Genomic DNA, 20,354 nt, shown 5'->3' on the forward strand with positions numbered 1-20,354 from the left:
TTGTTACTAGCTCAGGATTATTTGTAGCTAAGAGGTCAAGTGTGTTTTTACAAGCATTTAATATTCGTGCGGGCTCACGAATTAACTGCTCGAAATAATTTTCGCATGATTTTTATGCATATCTCCAGATTTAAACATGTATTTCCACCAACATATCAAGGGTAAATTGAAGTCATCAGCAACTATAATTGCACGAGTTGGGTACGTGTTTGAAATTAAACTCAAGTCTTCTTTGAACCTTACAGTGACTGTATCAACTGAACTGGGAGGTCGGTAAAAGGATCCAATTATTATTTTATTCTGGATGACAAGAAGGACCTCTGCCCATACTAACTCACAGGAACTATCTACTTCAATTTCGTGACAAGATAAACTACTTTTAACAGCATCAAATAAGCCACTGCCTTTCAGAACATGTCAGGTTCTTTGCAAAAAATTTCGGCTGGACTTATCTCCAGCTTCAGCCAGCTTTCACTGCCTATAACGATTTGAGCATCAGTGCTTTCTATTAGCACTTGGATCTCTGGTGCTTTCTCCACACAGCTAGCTACAACAATTTAAAACTGTTATACCGATGGTTCCTGTATCTACGTTGTTCCTATGTTTGGCGTGCACCCTTTGAGACTGAAGCCCTTCTTGTGTTTCCCCAAGACCCTCTAGTCTAAAATACCGCCCAGTCCACACCATACAGCCCCTGCTACCTGTGTAGCCACCTCCTGTGTGTAGTGGACTCCTGACCTATTCAGCAAAACCTGAAACCCGACCACACTGTGGCACAAGTAGAGGAATCTGCAGCCTACACTGTCACAGAACCGTCCGAGCCTCTGACTTGGACCCTCCACTCGGCTCTTTACCAGAGGTCCGCAACTGGTCCTGTTGACTATGCTGCAAATGGTGAGCTCTGCTTTCATCTCGCAAGCAAGACTGGCAGGCTTTACCACTTCTGTTAGCCATTCGAGACCAGAGAGAATCTCTTCCAATTCAAAGCGACACACATCATTGGTACTGATGTGCTCCTCATGGCATCCTGAAGGACCCATTCCACATCTGGAATGACTCCACCTAGTATGCACACTGAGTGCACATTGGCTTTCTTACCCTTCTTGGCAGCCATGTTTCTTAGGGGCCCCATAACATGCGTAACATTGGAGCTCCCAACTACCAATAATCCCACCCTTGTGATTGGCTGGATCTTGCAGGCTGCGAGGTTTCCTCTGAAACAGCACAGGTGACTGCATCTGGCTGAGTGACAATGTCAACCACAGACAGCACTTGGAACCTGTTTGTCAGACTAACAGGGGAGGCTTTACATGCAGCCCCCTGGAACGTCTTTCACTGCCTGCCATGCCCCGAGGCAATCTCCCACTCGACCATGAGTGAGGTGTCAACCTCAATGTGGGCAGTAACTGGGCTGGCCAACAGTGAGGACCCATTGGAGTACTCGGACATGCTGGGTGTCTGTCGGATCACCATGGCTGGCCCACAACAGTGAAGCCCATCCACGGCAGCTTCAAGCTGTGTAACCAAAGCCATCACAGCCTGAAGCTGAGAGCGAAGTGTCACCAACTCAGCTCAAATCCACACACAACAATCTCAGTCCCTGTCCATACTAAAGACCATGGAAAACTACTCTACTCAGACAAAGGAACCGTCGATACTTGCTGCAGGACTCTATAGTAGACCCTGACAAAAACACAACAACTGTGTGTAATAAATTAGATTAATATGCAGAGATTCAAAAACTGGACAACCAAACACTCAGGTGAAACTAAATAATTCCCTCGTGATTTGAAACTTGTAATATGTCACAAAATTGGTTTACTTTCAGACGCAAATGAAAACTCGAGCACTGTGCCTATTAAATATCGAGTTAACATGCAGAAACTCAAACTAAATTATCAAAGCACATGGATGAAATTAAACAATTTGCTCCTGGTTAGGAACTCATAAAAGTCATAAAAACAGTTACTTCCCGGTAGCTGCTTCTGCCTCGGACGGTTACTTCTGCCTTAGTAGTAATATATCATTTTATAATATTCTCATTATTCCATTCTGGATTTTCTATTGTTTGGTTTAACCTCATCAACAATAGCTTACTCTGTGACTATGAGATGATCCCATATTTTTCAAATGACGAATTTGGGAAAGAAGCCTCATCCTGTAATCGGGAAAAAATGTACATCTCTGACAACCATCTCAGCCAGTAACACAACATATTTTGTACTCATACTGACTATAAGTAACAACCATTAGGACCAACAAGAAGCCACCTACATGTAATGTGGATGAAGTTCCTCTGTTCTTATTTGTAAATGACAAAAAGAAAACAAATAATGGATGTTCTTTACAAACTCAGCCATCTGCCCCAGTCAGGCAGCAGTGTGTGTGTGTCCAAATACTAAGCAGTTTCTTTTGTGCCTGTCTGCTTTACTCGGTGAGCAGCACCCCATTTCCAAAAAAGAAATATTTATTGTACATCAAATGACCAAGTTTCTCCAACTTCCATTTGCCAAGGACTGGGTGACTTGCTAGAGATGGAAATAAACCTTTACCACACATAAAACATCATCTACGAAACAGCACATCATCTACAAAGTATAGATCAGTTAACTGTCTTCGTTTCAGCCAGCTGACTTATTGTACAATGTATGAGAAGATAGGTGTACATGAAAAGGAGAGTCACCTTGGTGTTCCATGGAGTTCATCTGTTATGCTATGGAAAATTATTAATTACATTAGAAAACTTAACCAGCAATGGCTTTTCAAAAATAGAATGCAAGATGGAAAGATATTACATACCCTCCTCTTTGATGCCCTGCGAGCTGAGCTGCACGATGGCTTAACGCACGTGCCTCAGTGAGATGACCAGCATCTTCAAGCTGAGCGACAACTGCAAAGATGGGTGGCAGCTGCTTGTCATTTGCAGCAAGAAGGTGCTGTTCCAGCTGCTGGTAAATTGGAGTGTCAACAAGGTCAGGTGCCAGACCACGTCGTAGCAACAGTGTCATTACTCGCTGGTGTACGATCACCTCACCCATCTGTTCAGGTTTAAAACGACTGATTTGAGTACAGTTCTCAGAAAGGCAAGAACGTGATTTTGGTTCATACACAGAAATGTTGATATAAACTGCTAGAACATTTATATTCACTAATACTCACATATAGCATTTAGATATCATTAGCAGTCTGGTGCTATTTTTCACATGATGATGATGATGGATGATGATGATTATGATGATGATGACGCTGACGACGACGACAATGGTGATGAGGATAATGGGGTATTTTGTAACATTGAAACTAATGACGCAGTTTCATTACATAAATGGTTAAAAATAAACATTGGAACAAAATGCTAATATGTAAACATTATTTTAAAAAATAGCTACCACAACTTCATTAACCTTGCTGCTCTGAACAGCTGTACTAAAATTCAGAGCACTTTCATAAAACAACCACGTAAACTTACCAGTAATCTGACTGCTGCACTAATTCCACACATGCAAAACCTGTATTAGACAGTTCTGCATCTCAACCTGATTCCAAAATCAACAAAATTACACCTATGCTACAACTATTCGACAATGAATGAATCTCTGCTGCCAGATAGTTTTTATTTCATGCAATAAAGACTTTAAAGTGTAACAAGTGCCTCTTAAAGGTAAGTTATTTAATTTGTAATAACAATTAGTTCTGTTTTTATTTCCAACAATTTAATATATTACATGGGGAAAAAGATCTTGAGGAGTAAAGGTAACAAGCAATGGGCGAAACGAGAACAGCTCTTCCAACTTCATCTACATTTCAGGCAACAGTATCCAGTAAATTTGACTTGTTACCTGAAGTACAAGGGTGAGAGGCTCATCCAACTGTAGATCATAGTAGGGTACAGCAGACTTCTAGCAAAGAAACTCAGTGTAGGTTGATACAAATAGAGTCTAAGAAGAAAAGAGTCTAAGAAGTAAAGAGTCTAAGAAGTAAAGAGTCTAAGAAGTAAAGAGTCTAAGAAGTAAAGAGTCTAAGAAGTAAAGAGTCTAAGAAGAAAAGAGTCTAAGAAGAAAAGAGTCTAAGAAGAAAAGAGTCTAAGAAGAAAAGAGTCTAAGAAGAAAAGAGTCTAAGAAGAAAAGAGTCTAAGAAGAAAAGAGTCTAAGAAGAAAAGAGTCTAAGAAGAAAAGAGTCTAAGAAGAAAAGAGTCTAAGAAGAAAAGAGTCTTGCTGCTAGGTAGTAGTCATGGGATGGGTCTAGACCAGATGGTACAGGACAAATTAGGGATAGGATACCAGGTCACAAGTATTGTGAAATCAAGTGCTAGCCTTAATCAGGTAACAGAGGACACAAGGAATTTGTGCAAAAGTTTTGGCAAAGAGGATCAGGTTATTATCATTGGTGGAGCAGGGAACAGCCTGGCTAAGAACAGTAATTACAGCATTAGTGGCGACCTGGATGAAATGGGAGTAGCAACTACACACACACAAATGCGAGTTTTGTGGTGGTTGTACAGCAACATTATCAGTCCTGAGTAAACACTGCGGTGAACCGTATGAACACGGAGTTGAGCAGGCTACTGCTGACTGAAATGAAATCTCATATGAGTGCAGTGCTAGTTGCTACAGTTGGGAGACGTGAATCCACTAGACGTGGTCTACACTTGCATGTGAGAGGGAAAGATAGGTTGTTTGAGCTTCTAGCAGATAATATACGGGGGCCACCATCACACACAGCAAGATCCCTGTGGTTACTGGTGTCCAGAGCAGCATCTTTTTTAGGTTAGAATCAGGATTCAGACACTTTGTTTTGAAAGAAGTGAAAACAACAGAAGATTACTACAAAATGCTTAATAATGCACAGAAAACTAAGGTTAGCTTATTTCATCAAAATACTAGAAGACTGTGTGATAAGGTAGAAGAGTTTCTTGTCCTTTTGGAAAATTTAGAGAGCTCTGAAAAGGTGGACATCCTTTGCTTATCTGAACACCACATAACTACAGGGTTAGATAAAGTACATATTAAAGATTACAATATTGTAGCTTACTCGTGCATAAATAACACAAGAAAAGGAGGAGTTGTTACCCACAGTAAGACAGAACAAAAGTTCCAAAACATCTAGACAAAACGTAGTGATCAGCACACAGAAGTGTGTGCTTGTGAATTAATGCTGAAAATGGTGTACTTTTAATTGCAACTGTATACAGATCTCCAATGGGAAACTTTTAACTATTTATGAGGAATCTGAATTCCTTACAGTGATATGTGTCACATAGCAGCAAGCAGTTAATAGCCTGTGGTGACTTCAATGTAAATTTTCTAAGGGATAATAATTGTAAAAATGATCTGGAAATCTTATTTGGATCATCCAGTTTGGTCTCTGTAATTAACTTTCCAACATGGGTCGATAAAGACAGTGGTACTCTAATGTTTTCTTTTATGAAGCTGAAAGAACAAAAATAGCTGTTTACCCAGAAATAAGTGCACTCTCTGATCATGATGCAGAAGTAGTTAGTATAAATAACATCTCCTCAGTGGAAATCAGTTATAATTACTAATGACTGCCCGACAAATGTTTTTTAAGAATAGTTTACAAGAGATGACATGGGACTGCAATTTATAATGAATCAAATCCTAATGGAAAATTTAATCTATTCCATGATAAATTCACATCATTATTTGAAAATAGCTTTCGATATAAGCTAAATAATCAGGAATGACACTAAACAGCCATGTAAAAAAACAATGTATCACTAGAGGGATTAAAGTACCTTGTCAAAGGAAAAGGGGAATGTATCTTTTGGTAAGAACAAATAGGGATCATGCAATAGTTCCCCACTACAAAAACTACTCAAAATTACTAAGAATGATTATTAAAAAATCAAGGAACATGCACATAATATCAGAAATCTGTACTTCCAACAACAGACATAAGGCTATATGGAATGTAGTGAAACAAGAGACAGAACAACCAGCCACAGAACGCTTTTTATAATCCTTTCTTAAATATAGTAGAAAGCATAAGGACAAACAGCTCAAGAGCAAAATCACAGCAGTATGCTGAAAATTTAACTTTCATAAAATTCAATCATATGCAATTATCACCAACTTCTCCTTCTGAAATTAAGAAAATTATACATTCTCTCAAAAATAAAATCTCGTTTGGTCTTCATGACGTTTTTAACACAGCACTAAAAATTTGTTCCCATCTAATACGCCTAGTCTTATCTGAAATATGTAATGTGACACTAACTCAAGGCGTTTTTCCAGAGAGACTGAAATAGGTCATTGTTAAGCACATCTTTAAGAAAGATGACAGGAGAGATGTCAATAACTACTGACTTGTTTCACTGGTGACATAATTCTCCAAAATTTTTGAGATGATGATGTATTCTAGAATAGTATCTCACCTTAGCAACATCAGTATCCTTAGCAAAACGCAGTTTGGGTTTCAGAAGGGTTGCTCTACTTATAACGCCATTTGCATGTTCACTCACCAGATTTCACAAGAATTAAATAATAAAATAGTGCCAGCTGGTATTTTCTGTGACCTCTCTAAGGCATTTGATGCATAAATCACGGAATTCTCCTAGATTAACTGATGTTTTATGGGACTGATGGTGCAGCCAGCCAATCAATAATGTCATATCCAACCAAAAGAATGCAGAAAGCTCTAATTACAACAGTAAAAACAATCAATTATTGACAAAATTATTTAACTGGATCGATAAAAAATCCACCCACCAAGCGGCAGCAGAACACACATATAAAAGACGGTTGTAACCGGCAGGCTTTCGGAGCCAGTGGCTCCTTTTTCAGGCAGAAGGGTTGAGTGGGAAGGAAGAAGGGTGAAGGAAATGTACTGGAGAGGTCAAGGAAAAGGGGTAGATTTCAGGAAAGTCACCCAGGACAACAGGTCAGTGGAGATTTACTGTACAGTAAGTCTCCCGAAAACTACCCCTTTTCCTTGACCTCTCCAGTTCTTTTCCTTCATGCATCTTTCTTCCCCTTCAACCCATCTGAAAGAAAGTTATACTTAGTAATTCAAGCATTATAGTTCAGGGACATAATTCTAACTGGGGAGAAATCACATAGGGGGTTCCCAAGGTTCAATCTTAAATCCACTACTATACCTCGTATATGTAAATGACCTCCTGTTTAGTATACAACAAGCAGAATTAGTTCTTTTTGCAGATGGCACTAGTATTATAATCAAGCACACATACAGAAACAGAAGAAATGGTAAACAAAGCTCTTAAAAGTGTCATAGGCTAGTTTTCTGCGAATGGTCTCACCATCAAGTTTAAAAATGCACAACATATTCAGTTCTGCACATCTAGAGGTACTACACCGTAAGTGTAAGACACAGTGAGGAAATAATAAATAAGGTGGAAACTTCAAAATTCTTAAGTGTCCATATTGATTGGAATTTAAATTGGGAAAAAGGATATTTTGGAACTCCTAAAACAACTTAATTCAGCCAAATTTGCACTCATAGCAAACTTTGGAAAGAGACAAATCAGTACATCGACATATTTTGCATACTTTCATTCAATTATTTCATATGGAATAATGTTCTAGGTTAATTTATCTTTAAGAAAGAAAGCCTTCATTGCGGAAAAATGTACTGTAAGAATAATATGTGGTGCTCATTCACAATCATCTACTAGACATCTGTTTAAGGAGTTGGTTACTCTGATTGCTGCTTCACAGTATATTAATTCCCTCATGAAGTTTGTAGTAAATAATTCACTACAGTTCAAAAGGAACGATGAGGTACATAATTACAATACCAGAGGAAAAAATGACAGTCATTACTCCATAATAAGGTTGTCTTTAGCACACAATGCTGCAACAAAAATTTTTGATCACTTACCCAGTGATGTAAAATGTGTGACAGACAGGAAAATAAGATCTGAAAATGAACTGAGAAAGATTCTCCTTGACAACTCCTCATATTCCGTGAATTTAGTAATCGTGAAAGCGTTCCGGAGATGATTGATAAACTCCAGTGGAAGACTCTGCAGGAGAGACGCTCAGTAGCTCGGTATGGGCTTTTGTGAAGTTTTGAGGACATACCTTCACCGAGGAGTCAAGCAGTATATTGCTCCCTCCTACGTATATCTCGCGAAGAGACCTTGAGGATAAAATCAGAGAGATTAGAGCCCACACAGAGGCACACCGACAATCCTTCTTTCCACGAATGATACGAGACTGGAATAGAAGGGAGAACCGATAGAGGTACTCAAGGTACCATCCGCCACACACCATCAGGTGGCTTTCAGAGTATGGATGTAGATGTAGATGTAGATGTAGATGTAGATGTAGAGAATTTCTATTACTGTAATGTGCAAAAGGTGGTGTGTAGGGCCCAGGAAATGATGTGGGAGAGTCTCTGCAAACACCTTGAGACTCTGGCATAAATAGGGGTGACACGTGATTAGAAGAACTCAGCAAGAGAATTCTCTCAGCCTCTTCCATCTCAAGTCTCCAACTCCCTACCTACATGTGGTGCCCCTGATAGCTGAGAAGTCAGCAGAAGGTTGGGCAACCAACCCCAGTGGGAAGCTGAGCTGGTGACAAGACAGGACTTGGAGGTCAGTGGAAGGCAACAGGAAACCACAGCTGAAATTATCTCACGAAAACCCCATGGCTTTGTTCAACTCAAGATGTTCTGGAGTTTCAAGTTCCCAGTTCAGATCTCTGGGGAGAGGAGAATCAGGTTGAGAGAAATTTCGTGAAGAGTAAGATGCTGCAAGGAGAAGAACTGCATAGAAATATGGAATGTAAGATCCACATATCAACAAAAATTAGACTTAATCAAATAACAAATGGAGAGGACTAACACTGGCGTATTGGGAATAAGTGAAATGAAGTGGACTGGCATGGGAGAATTTTCTCCGGATGGCCATATGGTACATTATTCTGGACAAGAGAACAGTAGAAGTAATGGAGTAGCCTTCAAAGTTAGTGACAGAATATGAGAAGCTGTAATGGGATGCAGCTATTCAAGTTTATGTACCAACCAAGGACGCTGAAAAGAAAGTTACTGACCAGTTATATGAAGATTTACAAGAATTACTGCTCTCAACACCAAAATAGGGTGTTGTCTTCGTAGCTGGAGACTGAAACGCAAAAGTGATAAATCAAATTGTAAAGAGTGTAATGGGAAAACAAAAGAAGCAGAACAGAGACTCCTAGAATTCTGCCAAGACAATTCATTGGTTATTAGTAACAGACTGTTCCAGCTACCCAAACGATGCCTATTACTTGGAATTCACCAGATGGCCAACACTGGAATCAAATAGATTAAATACTTTGTAATCAGAAGTGGAAGAGACTGGTTCAGTCAACTACAAGAAGACCTGGAGCTGATCGCAGATCAGATCACAAGCTCTTAATTGCAAAATTCTGGCTGAAACTGAGGAAAGTAGCAAAAGCTGTTCCATTTTGCAGATATTATCTTTAGACCATACCTTTTGATTACACAGTAAAAGTCTGAAACAGATTTAATGCATTAGAGTTAGAAGACAAAACCCCACAAGAGCTGTGGACAGAAGTAGCCAATAGTGTGAAGGAGGCAGCACAAAAACACACTTCCAGGAAAAAGAATAACAAGAAGGCCAGATGGCCACCGGCTGAGGCATTGCAAGTTGCAGAAGAACGACGGTAAACAAAAATCAGAGGTTATAGATCAGCAATGTTTAAATTAAATACAGAATTTCAGAAATTAACTAGAAGAGATAAAAAATATCTTCTTAAATGAACAGTGCAAAGAAGCTGAAGATAACAACAGAATGGGGAAGACAAGGTATCTTTACAAGATAATTAGAGACAACAAAGGAAAATTCCAGCCAAAATTAGAATGATAAAAGACAGAAATGGGAAAGATCTAACAGAAGCAGAGGATGTTGAGGAAAGATGGGCAATATGCAGGAGACCTATATAAGAAAGAACTACATACTGACAATGCTGACGATGAAGAAGTTAATATTATTTTAGAACTAGAGAGAGTGGAGAGTGAAATCAAATGGGCTCTCTAAAATATGACTAAAAACAGAACTAGTGGACATGATGGAATTCCAACAAAATTGTTCAAGGCCATTGGAAAGAATGCAGTGAAAGTTCTGCATTCAATATGTCTCTAAACATGGAGCATGCAAGAGTGGCCTGAAGACTGGAAAAGATCAGTATTCACTCGATACCAAAGAAGGGAATTTCTAAAGAATGCTCAGATCACCGAACAATCACACATATCTCACATGCTAGAAAAGTCATGCTGAAAATCTTACTAAATAGACTTCACCAGTATCTGGAGTGAGAACTGCTGTAAGAGAAACTGGATTTCGTAAACAAAGAGGAACCAGAGATCAAATCGCCAATATCTGGTGGATTATGCAAAAGGCAAGAGCATTCCAGAAAGACGTGTATTTATACTTTATTAATTTTGCCAAAGCCTTTGACTGCGTTGATCACTATAAATTATGAGAAGTTATAAAAAATGTGGGAGTACCAGATGACCTCATTCATCTCATACAGAGTTTACACTCTGACCAAGAAGCCACAATGAGAACTATGTATTGAACAACTAAATGGATCAAGATTCAGAAAGGGGTATGGCAAGGCTGTGTATTATCACCTTACTTATTACATCTGTATGCAGAGCATGTTACGAGGAATGCTGGGCTATATGAAGAAGAAACCAGAATTAAAGTAGCTGGGATAAATATAAACAACCCTAGATACACAGATGATAATATTCTGTTGGCAGAAAGTGAAGAAGAGTTGAAGACTCTCTTGCCGAAGGTGAAAGAAGAAAGTGAAAAAGCTGGTCTTAGGCTGAATGTTAAGGAAACGGAAATTACGGAAACTACATCTATCATATACATCATATAGGAGGAGAAACAATGGAGATAGTGTCTACATTCAATTATCTCAGTTCCCAGATTTCTGCTGATGATGACTGCAGCCACGAAATCAGGAAACACTTGCTGCTTGGTAGAAAGGAAATGTCAAATCTTGACAAGGTTTTAAGGAACAGAGATACACTATGTGATCAAAAATATCCAGACACCTGGCTGAAAATGACTAACAAGTTCATGACGCCCTCCATCGGTAATGCTGGAATTCAATAAGGTGTTGGCCTGCCCTTAGCCTTGATGACCGCTTCAACTCTTGCAGGCACACATTTAATCAGGTGCTGGAAGGTTTCTTGGGGAATGGCAGTCCATTCTTCATGGAGTGCTGCACTGAGGAGAGGTATTGATGTTGGTCGGTGAGGACTGACATAAAGTTGGCGTTCCAAAACCATCCCAAAGGTGTTCTATAGGATTCAGGTTAGGACTCTGAGCAGGCCAGTCTATTAAAGGGATGGTATTGTCTTGTAATCGCTCTGTCACAGGTCATGCATTATGAACAGGTGCTTGATCAAGTTGAAAGATGCAATCACCATCCCGGAATTGCTCTTCAACAGGGGGAAACAAGAAGGTGCTGAAAACATCAGTGTAGGCCTGTGCTGTGACAGTGCAGTGCCACGCCAAACAACAAGGGGTGCAAGCCCCCTCCATGAAAAACACGACCAAACCATAATACCATCGCTTTCGAATTTTACTGTTGGCACTACACACACTGGCAAATGACGTTCACTGGGCATTCACCATACCCACACCCTACCATCGTATCGCCACACTATGTACAGTGATTCATCAATCCACACAACATTTTTCCACTGTTCAATTGTCCAATGTTTAAGCTCCTTACACCAAGCGAGGCATCGTTTGGCATTTACCGGCATGATGTGTGGCTTATGAGCATCCGCTCGACCAGGAAATCCAAGTTTTGTCACCTCTCACTTAACTGTCATAGTACTTGGAGTGGATCCTGATGCAATTTGGAATTGCCATGTGATGGTCTGGATATATATCTACCTATTATACATTACGACCCTCTTCAGCTGTCGGTGGCCTCTGTCAGTCAACAGCAAGGTCGGCCTGTACACTTTTGTGCTGTATGTGTCTGTCCACATTTCCACTTCACTATCCATCGGAAACAGTGGACCTAGGGATGTTTAGGAGTGTGGAAATCTCTTGTACAGACATATGACACAAGTGACACTCAATCACCTGACCACATGCGAAGTCCTTGAGTTCCAATGTCTAATGATTACTGATGTCGCTGATATGGAGACCTGGCAGTAGGTGGCGGCACAATGCACCTAATATGAAAAAAGTATGTTTTTGGAGTGTCCGGATACTTTTGATCACATAGTGTGTAATTTTAGCAACAAAGATCCTTATTATAAGGGCTACGGTCTTTGCAGATGTGATGTACAGATGTGTGACTTGGATCATTAGAAAGGCAGACCAGTAAAGAACAGACTCCTTTGAAGTGTGGTGTTGGAGGAAACTTCTTAACGAGTTCCATGGACTGCAAAGAGAACAAATAGGTCAATATTAGAGCAAATAAAACCAGAATGTTCCCTGGAAGGTCTGATGCTAAAACCAAAGTTGACCTACTTTGGACACATCATGAGAGGACATGTTTCACTGGAAAAATCCTACTGCTGGGGAAGAAAAAACACTCATGCTGGGGAAGATCGAAGGCAATAGAAGAAGAGGACATCAGAGGATGAGATGGATAGATGGAATCACAGAAGTAAACCATTCCAACTTGGAAAACCTACGGGAGTAAGTGCAGGACAGAATAAATCGGCATGGTTTGGTTCATGGGGTCACGGAGAGTTGGAACTGACTAAACGAACAGAAATACAGATAGAGAGAGAGAGAGAGAGAGAGAGAGAGAGAGAAGTTATTAACTCACATCTATATATATTTTTTTCTTACTGTAAAAAGCTTAGAAATGTTCAGAATGTAACCACATGTACAAAATAATTTGTTATGTATGTAAAATTCCTGGTTCCACATCATTATGATCTACCATACAAAATGATCTATGGAACATGTCACTAACTAACTGAGGATGTACAGATCTGTTTAATAATTGCAACCAAAGTCATTGTGAAGTTAAACATAGTTTTAATAATTACTGAATTATGTTTTGGGAACGTTGTCACATAATACATAGGAGGATCAGACAGTAATGCACAATACTATTTTTCTCGCCTGGTATTGCAGCAAGAAAAATGAAATTTCATGACAATATTGCTTGAATTTGTGCTATAGAGGGCAGTTTGTTTTCATGTGCAGCTCTAGTGAAAGATACCTGAACTAAATAACAAACATGGCGTACATGTTACTCTTGTCAACTTGTGAAAAGCAGTGAAGTGTATTTTGATATCTGTGGACCAAAGGGTATAAATCGAGTGAAATTCACAGGGACATGCATGTGTATACTGGGAGGGCTGTATGGCCCATAGCAATGTCTCAAGTTGGTGTGCATTCTACCAAGAGGGTTGTGTGAACCATAATGATTCACCACACTCCAGGTAGCCGGTAACAGCTGCAACCCCAGAGAATGTCGGAGCCATTGTGGCAGCAATTCTGAATGACTGGCATGTGCAACTGCGAACCTTATCGCAACAGTTTAACGTTTACTATGGTGCAATGTACAATACGGTTCATGACAAAAAAAATTTAATGTTAGTGCTCCCTGGGTGCCTAGCAATCTGTCAGACAACCATGAGGGCCAGTGAATGAAGCAGCCTCTATGGAGTGGAGACATGCAGGTTCCCCAGTACAAAAAAAAATTCAGTGTCTCAATCTGCTAGTGAAGTGATTGTGACAACGTTCTGGGATAAGCATGGTGTGTCACTGGTGGACTTTGCTGAACATGGAACCAATGTGAATGCTACAGCCTACATTAAAACTGGCTGAGTTGTGTCGTGCCCTTCATGAGAAATGCTACAAAATTAACGCTGTTGGTGTTATTCTTCATGACAATGCTTGTCCCATGTTGCTGCTCCTGTTTGTAAGAAAATTGCCAAATTTTTGTTGGAGGTGCTCCAGCGCCCATCACACAGACTAGATCTTACACCATTGGACTTTCATTGGTTTGACCCCATGAAGAAATTCCTGGCTGGCCAACGATTTGCAACAGATGTGGAAGTGAAATCAGCCAGTCCGCAGATGTCTATACTCCAACCAAATGGACTTCTATGAACATTGAAACAGGCACCATGATGGGCAAATTAAACATTTTGTAGTAAAATTATTGTGTGTTACTTTCCTATCTTCCCGCATATTTTCCATATTTTTTTTCTTATCCAGTGTTGTTGTGCTCTATTCCATTTCTTGTTTTCCTTGAAGCAGCTTAAATATCTAAAGGGATTTCAACTGAATGCTTACAACTAAATTTTTCTGTCATCCATACTATAAATAAGACAGCCTACTGAATAGTTGTTTTTTACCTTGATATTAAAAGTGCAGGCAAGGGGCAATTTTGCAGCAATTTTACCTTTATTCCTTTCCCAAGCACTGGATGGTTATTAAAGACTAAATTATGTTAAAATACAGACATACCAAAATGAGAAGTGGTGCACTTACTTCTGCCTTTTGACGTAGAAGAAACAGTGCTGTATCATGCAAGCTTGCATGTTCAGAACACAAGCATACAGCTAGCACTAGTGACAAATCAACAGTCTCCTGTGACTGTAATATCAAATGCTGCAGAGACTGTAAACAAAAACAAAATATGAATTTTAGACACATTTGTATTCACACTATGTACTATTTTATTAGATTTTGTTTAGTTTTAATTTAAAGTAACACATCTGTCTACAAAAACACTATCATTAATCTTGCTGGATAAAATGAATTTATTGAGGGGGGGGGGCACTTTAATTATATCACACAATTAGTGAGGATTAAGGAAACCAATCTTCGCACACTCAAATGGCTAATTCAGATGTTAACACTGTGCGGGCTGTTAGCATTCATAAAGCAACAATATTAGTATATCGCTTTATGGGGTACAACTATGGATGAACTGTTCACCAATCCACATTGCTGACTGCATGGCAAGTTGAAGTCTGTCTTTGTGACACCTGCAGTACATTCCGTCCAGACTGGCTGCTAAATGACAGTACTGACTCGAGTCTCTGCTAACAACTTATCAGCAAGCAAACTGGTCTTGTTGATCCTGCTCCGAGATTCAGAAGCACTTTGGTCTGGGCTGAGACTGCTGCGAACATAACTCTGCCAATGTTCAGCACTGTGTACACATGTTTTGCCAATTCTTCTGGTCCTGTTAGGCCTACCATACCACAGATGAGGTTGTTGGAGAACCTTCTGACATATGAGTGTTCCTAGTGGGAAACACCCATCTACTTCTGCAAGCATCCAAGTGTAACTGAGTATCTTGTTTTTTTTACTTAGCAACAATAAATTATAGAATCAGGGTAGCCATATTTGTAATTTTTCGTTTAAGAATGGTCAGTTTCCCGAACGATTAAAGTAGCCACTTTATAAAAATGTATAAAGGAATAATGTAGACAATTTTAGACCAATTTCTATGCCATAAGGGTTTGCTAAAGTTTTTGAAAAGGATGTATATATACGAATAATTGCTCATTTTATTTCACATAATTTGGTATCAAATGTACAGTTTGATTTTAGAAGTGCTTTAACAACTGAAAATGCTGTATTCTTTTTTCCCCTATGAGGTACTGGATGGAAACAAAAGGTTTTGAATGCTAGCCATCTTTTTTGATTTAACTAAGGCATTTGGTTATGTTGATCACAAAATATTGCTCCGGAAATTGGACCATTAAGGAATACGAGGAGCAGCTCACAATTGGATCACTTCTTGCTTAAATAACAGACAGCAAAAGGTCATTCTCCTCAGTGTTGAGAATGGCTTTGATGTGAGGTCTGAGAGGTGCACAATTAAATGAGGCATTCCCCAGAGATCAGTGCTGGGGCCACTCTTTTTCCTTATTTATATAAATGATATGCCCTCTAGTATTACAGGTGATTCTAAAATATTCCTGTTTGCTGATGACACTAGCTTGATAGTAAAGCATGTTCTGTGCAATGTTGGCACCGTTCCAAATAGTGCACTTCCAGACATAAATTCATGGCTTGTAGAAAATAAACTAATGCTAAATCATAGTTAAGACTCAGTTTTTACTGTTTATAACACACAATTCAACAAAACCTGACATTAATTTCACAGAATGGGCCTATGATTAGTGAAACTGAACAGTTAAAATTTCTAGGTGTTCGGATAGATAGTAAATTGTCATGGAAAACCCACATTCAGGATCCTGTTCAAAGACTTGATGCTGGGATTTTTGCTGTTCGAACGGCATCTGAAGTAAGCGATAGTTCAACATGAAACATAGTCTATTTTGCTTATTTTCTTTAGCTTATGGTGAATGGTATTATATTTTGGGGTAACTCTTCCCATTTTCAAAGGATATTTTTGGCTCAGAAATGGGCGGTTCGGACAATAAGTTGTGAAAGTTTGTGAACCTCTTGTTGACCCCTGTTCATTAGTCTGGGTATTCTAACATTGGCCCTCAATATATATATTCTTTACTGTAATTTCTTGTCAACAATATCAGGTTATTCCCAAGAATTAGCAGCTTTCACTCAGTTAACGCTAGGGAGAAATCCAATCTGCATTTGAAACTTCATTGACTCTTGTGCAGAAAGGCATGCATTATATTGCTGCATCCATTTTTGATAAACTAACACAAGAATTCAAAAATCTTAGCAGTAATCCACATGTTTTCATATCTAAACTGAATAGTGATTAATATTCTTCTGGGTATTATGCTGCGTCATTGATAAAAACTAACAACAATAATAAACTAAAAACGACGTTTCGGCCGAATTGCAACGGCCTTTCTCAGGGCACAACTGGTTTTGAATGGGAATAGGTACTTCTATTTATTACAGACTATTGATGTCTGATGTCACTGTTGTAAAACATTTAATTGGCCCTCTAATATGATTGGCTAGTCATGACGTAAAGGAAGATGGAAGGAAAGAGGCTATTCGTGGATGTCCATGTCGTCAACGAATGGTAGCTGTCTGCCAATCAGCATTCAGCTTCTGGTTGACAAGTTTTCCTCCTGGTGTGCGTGGAAGTGGACTGACAGTTGCTCTACAGCTGTTTGTGCAGATATGTCTGCGTCCCATGTAGCCTTTGCCCTGCGACCGCTTGCGGCCCGTTGGACTGGGATGGCCGGCAGCCAGGACGCCGGAAGTTTGTAGCCATCTTCTCTGTTGATGTTGTCCGGCAGCCAGGACGCCGGAAATTTGTAGCCATCTTCTCTGTTGATGTTGTCAGGATGCTTAATAATTTCGATCGCCTCCCTTATTTTGGGTTCTCACATCCACGATTCTTTCGCCAGTACTCGGGCTTCCTAGAACCTGGTAAGCTGTCTACAGTCACGATGGTGTTCTGCTATTGCTGATTTATTATGTTGTTGTAATCATACATAGCATTCGTGTTCTGCTACTCGTAAGCTGACAGGTCTCCCTGTTTCTTCTACGTAGGTAGCTCCGCACTCACACTGTAGTTCGTAAACACCTGTAGTGTTAAGATTGTTGGCTACATCCTTGGTGGAACCTAACAGTTCGTGGATCCTGTGACTGCTTCAAAAACTCGGTTTGAAACCTCGTCAGCGGAGAACGTTGCTCAGTCGTTCACCGACGCCTTTTACATATGGTAAGTGTACCAGTGGAAACTTCTCTTCTTTGCCTTCTTTTCGTTTCATTTTAGCTACCTTTCTTATGATGTTGTCATCAGAGCCATTGGCACGAAACGTGTATTGTAGCTCCTTTAATTCTTCTTTGATGTTATTTTCATCACTTATCCGGTACGCTCAGGCAGTTAACGTATGCAGAACAGAATACTTTTGAACTGGGTGGTGGTGGCTCTCAGCGTGCAGGTACCGACTACAGTGCATTGGTTTCCAGTACACTTTGTGTCCCAGTTTACCTTCAGCAGCTCTGTATACTTCCATATCCAGAAATGGCAAGGTACCATTGTTTTCAGTCTCATGTGCCTTGCAGGGCAGAGGCTACACGGGACACAGACATATCTGCACAAACAGCTGTAGAGCAACTGTCAGTCCACTTCCACGCACACCAGGAGGAAAACTTGCCAACCAGAAGCTGAATGCTGATTGGCAGACAGCTACCATTCGTTGACGACATGGACATCCACGAATAGCCTCTTTCCTTCCATCTTCCTTTAATGACTAGCCAATCATATTAGAGGGCCAATTAAATGTTTTACAACAGTGACATCAGAGATCGATAGTCTGTAATAAATAGAAGTACCTATTCCCATTCAAAACCAGTCGTGCCCTGAGGAAGGCCGTTGCAATTCAGCCAAAATGTCAGTTTTAGTTTATTATTGTTGTTAGTTTTTAGCAATGACGCAGCATAATACCCAGAAGAATATTAATCACTATGACACTGGCCACGGAAGCCTACATTCTTATACCCGTTACTAAACTGTATAGTTTCCTCTTGGGTCAACCCTTCTATTCTGTTGAGGAGTTACTTGAAAAATTAAGGTGATTCTTGTGTTATATTAATGATTGTGTGTACTTAAACTTATGGCTTGTTTTTTTGGTTTCATAAACATTTTACTTTATCTGTTATTACTTTTATGTTGCAATTTCATGCACTGATGTGTTACGTGACCTTTGATATTTGCTCCTCAATTTGGTCCTATGAAACTAGATGTGTAAAACAAAAACAAACAAATAAATCCGAAAAGATAGATTAGATGGTGGGGAAGGGGAACTAAATAAGACAAAAATGTTATGTAATAAAGTTATCCAAAGTATACCTATAAATTAAACAATGAATAGGATAAAAATCATGACATATGTTTTATTACAACAGAGCGGGGAGGAAATTCAGGTTTGCTTTTTTTTTCCCACAAAAAAGGAAATTAAAGACAATATTATGAAAAGAATTTCAGGCAGAATAACATGTTTTCACAATAAACAAAATATATTCTATGGCAACAACAACTCTATGTGCTAATGTATTCAAATTTTGATGTAGAGGCAGAAGGAAATAAGCCCTTTGTCTTCTTTCAAAGGAACTTTCCTGGCATTCGCTTCAAACAATTTAGGGAAACATCAGAAAACCTAAACCTAGATGTCTATAATATTACAACCTGTAAACCTCCACTCCCTCTGTATTTTAATTTTTTTGGCTATTGGTCATGGGTATATGATGGGTAACATTAAGAATATGTTTCGTTGCTAAATGAAACTAACCATGTAGCCCAATATGAGAATGTCTTCCTTTACTAACCAAATATTAAAGTTCTTGAGCTTTAAATGGGAGGATATTACTTTGAAAGGCTAAGAGAGTAGACCATTTTACTTAGTAACTGAATTTTTTGCATGTAACACACTTCCTAATACTATCTCAATGTGATAGTGCTAGTAACAGTCAAATGTATTCCACTTTCACACCAAGTTTGGCATTGCTGTTCTGAATTAATCTTCCAGATTATAACTGACCACTGTAACCTTTCTTTACAATGGTTGAAACAGTAATAAGTTCCACCAACGAAATCTACTGATTAATGACAACAATACTGATTCGTCCACCAGTTTCATATATTGCTGCATGCACCTTTCACATATCTTTATATGTCAGAACTCACTGTTACCCTATCTATCAACATAATATTTCCAAGCATGTAACGTGTCACTTTAGCAACTACTGAAATAATTTTGGTGTGATGCATCGACATGCGACAGACCTGCAGAAACTTGAACAATGACTCCCCAACAGACACCAGAAACGGAGTGAGTACATGTCCAGTGTTGAAAGTTGCATACATCATAAATCGAAGCACTGCTTTTGCATCAGTGTTCTACTGACTACCTTCCTTCCTGCTGGAGATTTGCAAGTATAATGGATCAGAGAATTGTGGCACTGAGGTCGCTTCCTACTTGCCCACTTGTTCCTCTGACTAAAGTGTGCAGGAGTGTAAGTTGGGTGCATGATCTTGCTTTTTTAGTGTAGTACTGATGGGGTGAAAACGGATAGACTCTTGGAATAGGATAGCCTCTGAGAAAGCAGTGGCTGTGAGACTATGGAGAGTAAACAGAGCCATATTCACTGCTAACCGATCAGTCATTGTATTGGTAAATAAAAATTGTCATGCCGAGCACTTGAGTACATAGTGACAATGCCACAAGTCCAGAATTATACTTCCGAAACTTGTGTATTCACTTTCCTTTCTACACTGTTATAAACCACTTGTACCCAATGACAGACTCTAGCAATGAGTTTTCATTTAAATGGGCAGCAGCAGAGATTGGCGAGTCAAGTCTCTAAGAGTGTTGGAGACAGCAAATTTGGAGATGACATCTTAGGGATTTAAAATGAGTATGCAGGCCTCATTCCTGATGTCTACTCCCACTCT

The 20,354-nt window shown here is 39.4% G+C and overlaps 1 protein-coding gene across 2 annotated transcripts in view; it reads right to left on the reverse strand.

The window, feature by feature from the left end:
* LOC126190945 (NBAS subunit of NRZ tethering complex-like) overlaps positions 1–20,354 on the reverse strand; it is a 410,919-nt gene that overhangs the window by 4,071 nt on the left and 386,494 nt on the right. For both annotated transcript variants that reach the window (XM_049931590.1, XM_049931589.1), the window contains exons 40-41: positions 14,486–14,614; positions 2,800–3,038 (exon numbers count right to left, since the gene is read on the reverse strand). In XM_049931590.1, the coding sequence (XP_049787547.1) occupies positions 2,800–3,038; positions 14,486–14,614 (368 nt within the window). The remainder of the gene's footprint in view (positions 1–2,799; positions 3,039–14,485; positions 14,615–20,354) is intronic.

Source organism: Schistocerca cancellata, chromosome 6, assembly GCF_023864275.1.
Source record: "Schistocerca cancellata isolate TAMUIC-IGC-003103 chromosome 6, iqSchCanc2.1, whole genome shotgun sequence".
Taxonomy (NCBI): Eukaryota; Metazoa; Arthropoda; class Insecta; order Orthoptera; family Acrididae; genus Schistocerca; species Schistocerca cancellata.